Here is a 14,483-nt window from a genome sequence, read left to right on the forward strand (position 1 = left end):
TTACAAACGGACAAATTGCTTTATAAAAGAAGATTCCCTTTAATAATGGAGGGACCCCTTTACTTTATTAAAGTTGTTTTTATTACCCCAATAATTCATTGTATGGGGCCTTCTTGTCCTTCATATCTTCTCTTTTCCTTTGTCGTTTTTCTTTGCAGAAGATTCTTCTGCGGTTTCCTTCAATTTGCAATGAAGTCCTCAATTTCTTCTAAATTTACCTCTGTGTCCGCAGTGCTTTGAGCTTCTCCTACTGCACAAACTTCTTCATCTGAAGTAGTTGCTAGTGAGGTCATGGATATATCGTCCCCTATTTTTGCTTCAAAATTCTTTGCAAGATCCTTTTTTATTTCCTCGAAGTATGAAGCAAGGTTCTCTTTTTTAGATATGGCTCCCTTTTTCATTTGGAGTCTTTTGATGACTTGTTGGAAAGGACTGATTTCTCCCTCATTGATATTCATCCTTTCTTGTTTGACATATTCATCTATTTTGTCATTAATTTGTTGGATCAATTCTTCACCAAATAATTTGCCCTGCTGGTTTGTTTGGACCAGTTTTGTTCAAAACTTGTTATAAACAATTCTTTGGAGACAGGGAATTTCTTCACTGGTATAACCTGTTTCTACATCCCATTTCATGATCCAAGGGATAGAAAATTCTATGAAGAAGTACATAGCGGCAATTCCGTCGAAAAAGATATTATCTTTCTGTAATAACATAAGTTTGGGAGATATATCTACCCATTGGGTATATAAACTCTTAAAGATAGGGGGAAGTATTTCTAATGATGGACCATATAATTTTCACCATTTAAAAAACCAATTTGGAATTTGTTGGTTGTTCATATGAGAACATAATTTAATAAACCATGAGTTTCTCCTATTAGGATTCTCATAAAGGAAAGTTTTATTAAAACTTTCAACATAGTCCCAATAGTTAAATTTAACTGAGACTTTTTGATCAGGATGAGTATATTCCCGATCCTTAAGGGTACTCATACCCCATTCATCTGCTGGTATAACCTTTTTGATAATGATTTTTGAGAAACTATAAGTTTTCTTGGTATTCGCATGATAAAAATGCTGGATTTCAGCTGATCCTGTTGTTGAGAGTATTATCTCATAATGCATCCTGTATTTATAAGCAGGAGTAGCGTATGACGCTATGTCGAAATATCTAGCCATTAATTGCCATGGGTTATCCTTCCATTTAAGGTCGGATTGCTCCAAAAGAATTATTAACTCTTTTGTATCCTTTCGGTTATAAACCTCAAGGTTTTCATTGCTATCCTCTGTTATTACTGAGGAATAGGTTGGTACATTAGATGATGTACCTTCACTCTTCTTGGATTGTATGAAATCCATGAATTCCTTATATAAAAGATGATTGGTATTACCTTCTGCTATATTAGCAGTAATTAACTGTTGGCTTCCCATTTGGGCGAGAATATTATTGCTTCTGTTTTCAACAGGAGTTCTTCCTCTCCCCCTTCCTCGAGGAGGTTTGTATATAGGCCTCATAATCTGTAAAGCCAATTAAATAAAGAACTATGAGTTCAGATATTCTCTTGTAAGAAAATCACGAAGGGTATTATCCGACCCTTTTTGTATATAATTTCAAAATCAAAAGGGGCTAATAAAGCTTGCCACCTAGCAAACATTTGTTTGGAGACATCATGTTTGAAATCTTTATTAAAGAAAAATTTAGCAGCCTGGCAATCAGATTTAATAATAAATTTCTAATTATATAAGTCAGTCTGAAATTTCATCACACATTTAACAATAGCAAGAATTTCTTTAGCTACCGTCGCATAATTTTTCTGGGAGTTATTCCACTTACCAGAATAAAATTGAACAAGGTATTCCTGTTTATCTACAGGGGAACATTGTTTCAGTATTCTGCCATAGCCAATATCAGAGGCATCAGTTTCTACAACTTTTGCCCAAGTAGGATTGGCGATAGTCAAACATGGGAGGTTATTAACCTTCTGCTTAATTCTCTTGACTGCTTCAGTCTGACTGTCAGTCCAAGCCTTAGGGTTCTTCTTTAATCTTTCATAAAGAAGAGCTGTGTCCTTAGCAAGATCCTTTAGAAAAGGGAAAATATAATTTAAGCTTCCTAAAAATCTTTGGAGCTGAGTCTTATCAGTAATAATATCAGGAATTTGGATGCAAATTCAATACTTCTATTAATGGGGATGATTCTGCCTCTCTCAATGTTATGACCCAAAAATCTAACAGAAGTTTGGAAAACCATCATTTTCGGTTTTGATATGACCAAACCATTTTGTATAATAATCTTTCTAAATAGGTCAAGATGTTTAAAATGAGATTCTATATTTTTTGAAAATACTAGAATGTCATCAATATAAACAATTATGAAATCCGTATAAGGAAGAAAGATATCATTCATAATTTTTTGAAATTCTGAAGGTGCATTTTTCAAACCAAAGGGCATGACATTCCATTCATATTGGCCCATTGGCACATTAAAAGCAGTTTTATATCTGTCTGATTCAGATATCTGGATTTGCCAATAACCTGATATTAAATCAAATTTTGAAAATATAATGGCATCATGTAGTCTATCAAGTAAATCCTTCTTATTAGGAATGGGATATCTAATCCATTTTAAAACCTTATTAAGGGGTTTATAATTAATGACTAATCTAGGAACTCCTCGTTCCTGTTCCACATGTTTATTAACATAAAAAGCAGTGCAAGACTATTTGGACCTTGAGGGTCTAATTAAACCCTTCTGCTTTAAGGAATCAATTTCCTTCTTGCATAACTCCAAATAATCGGAGTTCATTTGACAAGGCCGAGCCTTGGTGGGGATATTATCCTCAGAAAAGTCTTCTTCATAAGAAAGACTTATAATATGCTTCTTTCTACTCCAAAATTGATTTGGATGGTCACCACAAATAGAAGCAGTAAATTGATTTTTGAGAAAATTAATTTTTTCTACCAGCTTAGGATTTTGTAAATCCTGTTCTATAGTAATAGAACAAATCTCCTACTTCAAAAATTCTATTTGACTGGCTTTTGAAGAAATATTATTAGAGATAATTTCATTCAAAAATCTTTGAACTGGCTGAGTTATAAACTCAAAAGTGATACTTTTACTATATAAGTACATGTAAAGATTTTTGTATCCCAATATAAAAAAGGCATTAGTTTTATGAAAAATGGGACACCTAGTATAACATCACGTTCAATGTCTTTCACCAGAACAAAGCTTTCTGGTATACAAACATCTTGTTGGGAAATATAAGCCCTAGGCAATTTATATGAAATGCCTATTACACCACCACTAGCATTTTTCAAACGATGAGTGGTTTTGTGAAAATATCTAGAGGGTATTACCCCTTCTTTCACACAATTCAAGTCTGGTAGAGGCGGTGATGCCATTACCAGGTAAGTCTGGTAACCCTACATTACCTGTTTTGGGCCGAGTCACTTTACAAGGGTAAGGAAATCTGAATTAGCCCAATATGAAATTATACAATCAATTTCATATGCTCTCTAATGCTAGGCCGTCAGACTACCCCCAAAATATTTCTAGTAAAGGCCCAATAGTTGATAACTTGGATAACGGGTCTCTTTCTACACAACAATTACACGAAACCCATTTCTATACGCATGAAAAGTGGTCGGCCATATCAATCAATCCCTTTATTCCTAACACTAACTCTATAGCTCTTAAATCACCATCTTTAGTTAATTCTCGCACGTCTTCCCAAGAGTGCATGCCACATACTCAAGACATGCCATGTAACCAAGCCTTTACACCCCAAAACCTATTAAACATAGACAACTCATAAGGGACTCTTCCTAAGATAGACACATCGGACCAGGCAAGTAATAGCATAGTATCAACTTTGCATGCTATAGTAAATTTTGTTCCTTCTCAACCTGAACTTCCCCAAAACCAAGGTAAACAATATGATGATTTACCATATGAAGATCATCATGATCAGTCCTCTATCCTATCTACTCTAAATTCAAATACGTATCCTTACTCAACTCAAACTCCATACCCTTTTACTAGTATAACTTCTGCATCACAGAAACACCAAACATCCTTAGATAATGCAGAGGCCAACGTTTATAGGTATGAGTCGGAATATTCGAACCAGCAGTCAATCTTCCATATACCTCGTCTCAATGGATGGTCCTCAGTTGCCTCATAGCTCATCACCTCTAATTTACACATCTCAGGTGATGACAACCGATCTCCCTCTCCAATCTTGGCTAGAAATGGGGTTGCAGGGTTATGCACTGATATTCAACCTATAACTCAACAACCAAGAGTTGGTGTTGTTGACACAAAATCCGACTCACTTAGCGGAAATAGTGACGGAAGGAATGAGGTTGGGAATGGAGGCTTTCAATATGAACCAATGGTATACAATTCAGACTCCTCTTCCGATGGACCAACAGGCTTCAAGTTCAACTCAACAGCCATGGTCACACCAAATGGCACAAATGAGTCCAGCGTGGGAGCAAATTGTAAGCCTCTTACCCTTTTATCCACCACATCACATGGGCTAGATTTTTGCCCCGTGGTTTCAGCCCCTGGATACATTCAATCCACTATGCCCTTATTCCAGTCCACTCAGTCCCTTAGAGAGTCTTACTCCACCAAAGAGCCCAGTCCACTCTCCCCCTCCTTCTCCACAAGAACTAGACAGAGAGACAACAGAGGAATTGATAGCAATTCTTGCTGAGATGAGGGAGACAAGAACAGAATTTTGGTGGTTAAAAGGGATTTAGTTTTACAACCTTAAAGAACAGTTCAAAAAAAGTTTATTCTAAAGTGTCTACCGGAAATGGTTACATACAGCCTCAATTTTCGACCAACCACCAATCCCGACGTAGGAAAGTATGTTATGGTGATCATACCAACACTTCTTCAACTCCCATTGAGTCTGGATCCTCTAGTGACTCAGAATCCTTTGTCCCAACCCAGGAACCCTAATTCTTACAAGAATTTTCTAGTTTGGAATTGTAAGGGTTCTCACAATCTAGAGTTTAGGAGACATTTTAGGTCTTCATTAGATAACCATAAACCTACTCGTGCTATTTTACTTGAAACCCACTTGCATGACCATGAAAGGCTACGTGAAGAATTTAACTTTAGTAACATGGCTCAATCTCCTGCAAATGGGCTCATAGGAGGATTAGTGGTTCTTTGGAATTCTGTTCTCATCAATGTAATTGAAATGAGAGTTGGGGAATAGGAAATACATTGCCTTGTCCAGGTTAGTCCTACAAAACCTACTTGGATTTTATCTGCTATTTACGCCAGTAGACTCTATCAATTACGTGATATGCTTTGGAATAGTTTAATTAACCTGCATGTTAACAATGGTATGCCTTGGTTAATAGGGGAGATTTTAATGAAATTTTAGAAGCTAAGGAAAAGTTTGGGGTCTACCAATTAATAACAATAGGTCAGATAAATTTGCTAATTTTATGAATAAATGTAGACTTATTGATTTAGATTTTCAGGGCAGTAGGTTTACCTGGACTAATAAACAAAGAAATGGACGTACCATATTAGAAAAGCTTGATCGTTTTTTGGTTAATTATGATTGGCTAAATTTATTTCCAAACTCCACAGTTATACATTTACCTCGTACTCACTCTGATCATTGCCCTTTGCTTATTAATTTGGAGCCTTCTCAACCTCTTTATAATAGAATTTTTAGATTTAAGACTATGTAGACATCTCATCCTCAATTTCAAAAACTGGTTCATGCAACATGAATGAATGATGTACCTTTATTAGCTACTACTGAAAATTTTAAGAGAATAGCTACACGTTGGAATTTCAATATCTTTTGTAACATTTTTGAAGGAAAAAGAAAATTACTAGCTAGATTAGCAGGCTTATAGTCTTCAGTACATTATCCTACTAGTGTTTTCTTGCATAATCTAGAAACACAATTAAATTTGGAATACAGTCACATTCTTCGTTCAGAAGAGGAATTTTGGCAGTTAAATCTAGAATAAATTGGTTGAAGGAAGAGGATTCTAACACTAGATTTTATCATCTATCTACCCTTCATAGACGTCGTAGAAATAAAATAACTGCTTTACAAGATAATGTTGGGAATTGGGTAGACTCTAGTACTGAAATTTGTAATCTAATACTAAATTACTACACTAATTTATTTCATACTAATCATCTAATCTCAAAAGATATAATAAGGACTTCTTATAATTGTTATATTTCTTCAAATGATTTACTTATGATGGAATTACCACTTCAGCAAGAAGAAATTTTAACAGTTTTGAATAGTTTTAAACCATACAAATCTCCAGGACCAGATAGATTACATCCAATCTTTTACCAAAAATACTGGAGGGAGGTAGGTGCTAAAGTCACCTCTTTCTGTCAAAATGTGTTAGTTCTAAAACTATCGCAATAGATCTTAATAAGACTCTTCTTTCCATTATACCTAAGGTAAAGCATCCTACATGAATCCAACAATTTAGGCCTATCAGCCTTTGTAATACGGTCTATAAATTAATTACTAAAACAATAGTTAATAGGCTTAAACCAATTATAGGAAATATTATAGTAGCAACACAAATAAGCTTCCAACAAGGTAAAAGAGCTTGTGATAATGCCATAATAGTACAAGAAGCCTTAAATTATCTTGCTAAAATGAAAGGGAAATCTCCTGCCATGTTATTAAAGCTTGATTTAGAAAAAGCATTTGATAGATTAGAATGGCCTTTTATAAGACATGCTTTAGTTTACTTTAATATTCCTCAATCAATGATCTTTTTAATTATGTCCTGTGTGACAACTACATCAATCTCTATTTTAATCAATGGTTCGAGTACCCAATATTTTACACCTTCAAGAGGAATCCATCAAGGAGATCCTTTGCCACCCTATTTATTCATTATGTGTATGGAATTATTATCTAGAAATATATCACAATCAGTGGACTACTTAAATTGGCAACCTATCCGGATTTCTAATAAGGGTCCATCACTATCGCATCTTTTCTTCGCAGACGATATAATGTTATTTTCTAAAATAACTACTAAAAGTTCCCATGCAATTATTGATGTGTTCAATAACTTCTCAGAATGCTCAGGGCAAAAGATTAACTTTGATAAATCTAAGTTATTTTTCTCTAAGAATTGTAGTACTAATGATAAGGTTTTTGCAATAAACTCATTTAGTATGAAAGAAGGAACCTCTTTCGGAAAATATTTAGGATTCCCCATGTTCCAAGCAAAGCCTAGAAATGTTGATTTCAAATTTTTGCTTGATAATTTCAAGAATAAATTAGCAGGCTGGAAGTCTAAATTCTTAACACTGGCAGGAAGAGCCACTTTAATAAAATCTACATTAAATCAACTTTCTAATCATATAATGCAATATATACATATTCCTTCTAATATTCTCCATAAGCTAGATCAGTATCAACAAAATTTCCTATGGGGTTCTACTTTGGAGAAAAAGAAATTGCATCTTGTTAAATGGGATGATATTACGAAGCTAAAATATACTGGTGGATTAGGAATAGAAAAGTTAAGATATAAGAACAATGCTTTATTAGCAAGTTTAGCATGGAGATTATTTAATTCACCAAACACTATGTGGGCTAAGGTGTTACTGTCCAAATATCTACATACTTCTCATGCTAAAAGAAATTCCAATATTTGGTCTAACATCATCACTGGTTGGAACCTATGCCAGTTAGGCATAAAATGGAATATAGAAAGAGGCACACACATTAGGCTATGGGAGGATCCATGGATTGCACCCGGTACAACTATTAGATCAACTATCTATGGACCTTTACCTTTGGAGTATCAAGACATGACTATATCATCCTTTACTAATAATGAGAGATGGGATTGGAATAAAATTCCTTTTGACCTACCCAATACCATTAGACATCTAATTAAATCGGTTTATATTTCAAAATATGGTAACAAAGTTGACAGAATTTTCTGGGGTTTAACTCCTACGGGTATTTTCAGTACTAAGTCCATGTATAATATATTAGATACACAACATAATATTACTATAACAAATTATATAAATTACGACTGGATTTGGAGGCTACCTGTTCAACCCAAAATCAAAGGGTTCATATGGTTGCTTTTTAAAGAAAGACTACATGCTATGAAATATCTCAAATATTGCAACATCATTCAAGATGCTACATGTCAATATTGCCATGAGAAAGATGAAAACACTAAGCATCTGTTTCTAGAACGCATTAGTGCTAAAACACATTGGCAGACTTTGGGTATACTTGATTATATCATTTACTTATCACAAGATTCGAATGATTCTAATTGGATTCATAAGCTTATAACTTTCAAAAACTTTTATGTTTCATACAAGATAAATCCAACCACATACTTGTCTTTGAGTTTATGGAATATTTGGTTAGCCCGGAATAATAATTGTTATAAACATAGTACATCAATAGCTTCTACGGAGTTAACTACTCAACAAGCTGCTGAATTTACATATCTTATTGCTAAAAAGCATACTATTAGGAGAAAGAGACAACAAAATATTAAATGGAAACCTCCTAAATTTCCTTTCTATAAACTAAACACTAACGGTACTCATAATAACAGTAAGTCTGGTATTGGTGGTTTAATACGAAATGCAAATGCGGAATGGGTAACAGGATTTGCAGCATCAATTACAGCAGAGTCAGCAACTACAGCAAAAACATATGCTTTAATGCAAGGACTCCAATTAGCTCTTGATCGTAATCTACTACCACTGGAAGTAGAAGTGGACTCAAAGGATTTACTAAGATTACTCACTTCCACTAAAGACATACCTAATAATTTAATTTCTGATTGCAGGTACCTCCTGGACAGGTTTGGTAAACCTATAGTAATGCATGCGTATAGAGAGCGGAATGGAGTTGCGGACAAACTGGCAAAAGAGGGCTGCAATTTTGACTTACAATCAATGGTGCATATTTTTAATGACAGCCCAGTTTTAGCAAGGTCACTTTTGAGAGGGAAAAAAGTGTAGTGCATGGACCTGTTTTGGATAATGATAGGCCTAACTCTAGTGATTACAATATTGTAAATATGAATGTTAATAGTAGTAGACCTATGCGTAGTAGTAAAATAGTTGGACAAAATATTATAGCACCCAATGCAGGTGCCTATGCTTGTAATAGGATGCAAGGTATGCATCCCGCCTCTGTACGCAACGTTTAATATAATATAACTTATCTTTTAAATCAAAAAGAAACTTGAGATTTAGATTAAAATTATGGTGAAACGCTCAAACTATGGATAGGACTACAAAATTAAAGTTTTACTAGATAAAAAACTAAAAATTGGATAACAAATTAAAACTAAGGAAATACAAAATAAATATCTCGTGTGGGTAATTTTATGATCGAAAATTAAAGTCTATTTGTATCCTAATGTTAAAAGAGAAAGAAAATTTAATTACACGTTATACAAAAACAATTATAAGAAAATTCAATGGATTTAAAATATAATAAAAGAACTAGTGTAAATAGTGATAACATTCTCTCTTGGCGCACGTTAACGTGGCTTTGCTAACGTGCGCTTGGAAGCCATGAGAGGGAGAGGCAGACCCAAGCGGAACCAGACGAAGATACCAGTGAATGATCAGCGATCAACGGAAACAAGGAGTGTTGTGCTGGAGCTGTTTGTGTCACCAAAAGGGTTACGAATTGAGGAGCCGAGTGAAAACTGTACTCCTAGAAGCATGCAAAGTGAGCTAAACAGAGTAGATGTAGATCTATCACTGGGTAAAGGCAAATCGAAGGAAATTATAGCTACTCCCACAGCTGAGCGAGCTATAATTGACGGATCTGGACAAAAGGAAGTACAAACACAAGGAGAGAAACAGAATAAGAATGTAACAGTACCATGCAGCTCAGGTACTGTTAAAGACGGCGAGCAAGGAGAAGCAAGGAAGATGACCATGGACCAATCCTAGGCAAACGTGGTTGCAGGGAATAAATTGGCTATTAAAGGGATGAATTTACAGTACATAGCTCCAACAGTTCAAAATGGGGAAAAAATCGCGAAGCTAGAAATTGAAGATGTTGAACTAGAAACTGAGAAATGGAGTTCTGCTATTGTTCTATATGTGATTGGGGAAACACCTACAATTGGAGCTATGGATCGATTTCTGACCTTAGTGGGTAAGTTTCCAGTGAAACCACAAATCTTCTATCATAATGAAGGATATTTTGTAATAAGGTTCACTAATTTAGAGGAGAGGGATCAAGTGTTGTACTCTGGGCCACATACGATTAATAACAAGCCTATGATAATGAAGGTTTGGTCGGATGATTTTAATGTACATGATGAGGTCCTGAAAACCATTCCCCTATGGGTGAGGTTTCCAAACTTACCCATAAATTGCTGGGGCATGAAAGCTTTAAGTAAGATAGGAGCACATTAGGAAATCCAATATATGCAGATGAATGTACTACTGGTTCAGTTAGGATTTCTTATGCACGTATGCTGATAGAAATGGACATCACAAAGCCTCTACCTAGATATGTGAAGCTACAGGATCATAAAGGGAAGTTAATCCAACAGGAAGTCACCTATGATTGGGAGCCAAAATACTGCACAAAATGTCTGAAAATTGGACATGATTGTGCAGAGATTAAAACAGTACAACTCCAAAGAGTGGTGCAGCAGAGGAAGATCATAAAAAATAAGCAAGTATGGCTCAGAACTGACAGGCAACATGATAATGTGAAGAAGGCTGAAGTACAGTAGGAAGCAGTAGTGATTAATCAACAGAGTGAACCAGATCCAATAAACAATGATGCTCAGAGAAAGGAAGGGGGGTGGATAACTGTCCTAGGAAAATCAGCAGCAAGGGCAGCTAAAGCTAAAAAAGCTAAGGAGCAAGAGATATTGGGAAGCAATGGATTACAAAACCTAGCAATAAATCAAGCATATGATGAGCCAGGTACAAGTACAATGCAAGAGAGGAGTTAAAAGGTGCAGGGGCTGTATCACCACCCATACTTTATACCTGTATGAGTGTGATAACTTGGAATGTGAGGGGACTGAATAAGACTTATAAGTAAAAGGAGATAAAAGAATTTATAAAATGGAATAATAAAGCAATAATAACATTAGTAGAGCATAGAGTAAAAAATCAAAAAGAGAATGCAGTGATAAAGAAGCTAGCACCTAGTTGGGAATGGATTTCTAACTCAACTATAAACCATAAAAGCAGAATCTGGCTCATGTGGGATCCTAGGATATACACTTTTGAGCCAGTGGAAATAGAGGAGCAACTGATACATGGTCAAGTCAGAGTTATTGCAAAAGCTGTTATGTTTAGTTTTTCAGCAATATATGGATTACATACTGTTAAAGACAGGTTGAAGCTATAGGACAAGATGAGGCAAATCCACAGCATACAACAAGGACCTTGGCTAGCTATGGGAGACTATAATGTTGTTGTGCATCCACAAGATAGACTATGTGGTACAGATGTCCGAGATATGGAAACAAAAGATTTTAAGGAGTATATGAGGGATACAGGAATGAATGAGTTGCAGTATGTGGGGAGGAACTACACCTGGACTAATAATCATACCTATAGCAGAATTGACAGGGGACTTGTAAATACTACTTGGATGATGACAATGCCAAATGTGAAAGTTCAGGTGCTGGAACCAATGGTATCTGATCACTCACCATTGAAGCTAGAAATCTGTCAGGCACAAGGAAAGAAGAATAGGCCTTTCAAGTTATTTAACTGTATTGCTGACCACCCTCAGTTCATGCAACACATTGAAGAAGCTTGGAAGGATAGGAGCACAAATGGTAGAATGCAGACAGTATGGAACAATCTTAAAGGGGTAAAAGAAGCTATCAAGAGCCTAAATACTCAGCATTACAAAGGGGTCGATGGAAAGATCAAAGAGATAAGGAGGAAGCTACAGAGAATACAAGAGGAAATGAGCTCAAAGCTGCAGAATAAGGAGCTAAGTGACAAAGAAAAAGAACTGAAGGGTGAATTAGAAAAATGGGGAAAGATAGAAGAAAGCATATACAGGCAAAAGTCAAGAGTGCAATGGTTGAAGTTGGGAGATTCTAATTCAGCCTACTTCTATGCACAAATGAAGAACAGGAATCACTTGAATGAAATCCAAAACTTAACAAATGAGGTGGGAACTCAGCTCATGATGGAGGAAGATATAGAAGCAGAGATACTAGGATACTATAAAAAAATTGCTTGGATCAAGAGTTGACAGCATACCAGCCATCAATCCAAATACCATGAAGCAGAGAACAACATTAAATAGAGACCAACAGGTTCAGCTAATAAAGCCAGTCTCCAAGGAGGAAGTGTGGGAAGCCATGAAGGGTATCAGTGACCTTAAAGCACCTGGTTATGATAGGTTTAATGCCTTATTTTTCAAGAAGACTTGGCAGATTGTAGGTGAGGATATAACAATGGCAGTGTTGGAATTCTTTGAAACAACACATATGCATAAACCTATCAACTGCACAGCAATAACTTTAGTGCCTAAAGTCAGAACCCTATGAGTATTAAAGAATATAGGCCTATCTCATGTTGCACAGTTCTATACAAAGTGATCTCCAAGGTTATAACCAGGAGATTGCAGGAAGTTATGGAGGACTTAGTAGACAACACACAATCAGCTTTTGTGCCTGGAAGAGTGATAGCTGATAACATAATTCTAAGCCATGAATTAATGAAAGGCTATGGAAGAAGAGGAGTATCACCCAGATGTATGATGAAACTGGATATGCAGAAAGCTTATGACTCAATTGAATGGCCATTCATGGAGCAAGTTCTAAATGCATTGGCTTTTCCTGACAAATTTGTGAAATGGGTTATGACATGCATGGAGACTGTGACTTATACTGTGATGATAAATGGAAACCTGACAAAACCATTTGAGGCCAAAAAGGGGTTAAGGCAAAGAGACCCTATGTCTCCATTTTTGTTTGTGCTGGCAATGGAGTACTTAACAAGAAGCCTCAAAACATTGAACCAGATACCAGATTTCAACTACCATCCTAAGTGTGCAAAGATGAAATCTTGCAGCTTGGATTTGCTGATGACCTTTTATTATTTTGCAGGGGTGATATAGGCTCAATAAAGCTCTTGTTCCAATGCTTCATGGAGTTCTCAAATGCTTCTGGCCTGATGATCAATAAACACAAGAGTTCCATCTTCTTTGGTGGAGTATCACAAGCTGATCAAGAGGAAATCCTAGAGTTTCTAGGAATTCAAAAGGCTAAGCTGCCAGTAAGGTACTTAGGTGCCCCACTAAGTTCAAAAAGAGTATCCATAGCCCAGTGCCAACCTCTAATCGACAAGATAATGGGAAGAATAGAGTCATGGACTACCAAATTTCTATCTTATGCTGGCAGAGTCCAACTGATAAAAAGTGTGCTATTCTCTATACAGACATAATGGGCACAAGTTTTTGTGTTGCCTAAAAAGATTACAAAGTTAATTGAAGAAATGTGTAGAAGTTTTTTGTGGACTGGCGAAGGAAGTATATCGAAGAAGGCTCTACTTGCATGGGAGAAAGTCTGCTTGCCTAAATCTGTAGGAGGCTTCAACATTATGAATATAGCTGTATGGAACAAGGCTGCCATCTGTAAGCAATTCTAGAATTTGTGCAAGGAGAAAAAGAAATTGTGGATCCAGTGGATACATAGCTACTATATCAAAGGAAGACACATATGGGATGTTCAACTAAAACAAGCATCGTGGATAATGAATAAGATCTTAAAAGCAAAGGAGACATTCGTGGATGCAGGACTCAGCTATGAATACATCATGAATATGCAAAGCTGCTCAATCAAAAACATATATCACAGTTTGCGTGGAAGATTTGAAAAAGTTAGTTGGAGAAGGTTAGTCTGCCATAATACAGGATGCCCACGATGGACATTTATTCTAACTGTGGCAGCTCATGGGAAGCTATACACAAAGGATAGATTGCAGAAGCGGGGATTGCAGGTGGATCAGAAGTGTGTATTGTGCAACCAAGCCAATGAAACTATACAACACTTTTTTTTTGAATGCACATATACGAAAACATTGTGGAGCGCGTTGTTAACATGGCAAGGAATTAGAAGACCTGTAGCTGGTTGGGATGAGGAACTACGATGGGCTGAAAAGAAGACTAAAAGAAATACAGCTGCTGCAAAGTTATATAAAATGGCAGTAGCAGCAACAGTATACCATGTATGGAAAGAAAGGAATACTAGAATTTTTCAAGCAAAAGTGACAAGTTGGAAAGCAATGAGTAAGAAGATCATTCAAGTGATACATTGTCGAAGTACCAAACATACAGCGGGGATACTACATAGACTAGATTGGTACCCAGTGTAATAGTTAGATATAAGTGTATATAACAGCATATGGGGAGTGGGTGAAGTATAGGAAAGAAGGCTATCTTGTAAGGTTTTTTTGACTTA

The 14,483-nt window shown here is 36.0% G+C and overlaps 2 protein-coding genes across 2 annotated transcripts; both read left to right on the plus strand.

The window, feature by feature from the left end:
- Positions 1-11,413: 11,413 nt before the first annotated feature.
- Positions 11,414-12,271, plus strand: LOC104213096 (uncharacterized). Its single transcript, XM_009762517.2, has one exon. The coding sequence runs from the start codon at positions 11,414-11,416 to the stop codon at positions 12,269-12,271; it is 858 nt and encodes a 285-aa protein (XP_009760819.2).
- Positions 12,272-13,776: 1,505 nt separating this feature from the next.
- Positions 13,777-14,397, plus strand: LOC138872023 (uncharacterized). The gene has a single exon (XM_070149968.1). The coding sequence runs from the start codon at positions 13,777-13,779 to the stop codon at positions 14,395-14,397; it is 621 nt and encodes a 206-aa protein (XP_070006069.1).
- The last annotated feature ends 86 nt before the right edge of the window (positions 14,398-14,483 follow it).

Source organism: Nicotiana sylvestris, chromosome 6, assembly GCF_000393655.2.
Source record: "Nicotiana sylvestris chromosome 6, ASM39365v2, whole genome shotgun sequence".
NCBI lineage: Eukaryota > Viridiplantae > Streptophyta > Magnoliopsida > Solanales > Solanaceae > Nicotiana > Nicotiana sylvestris.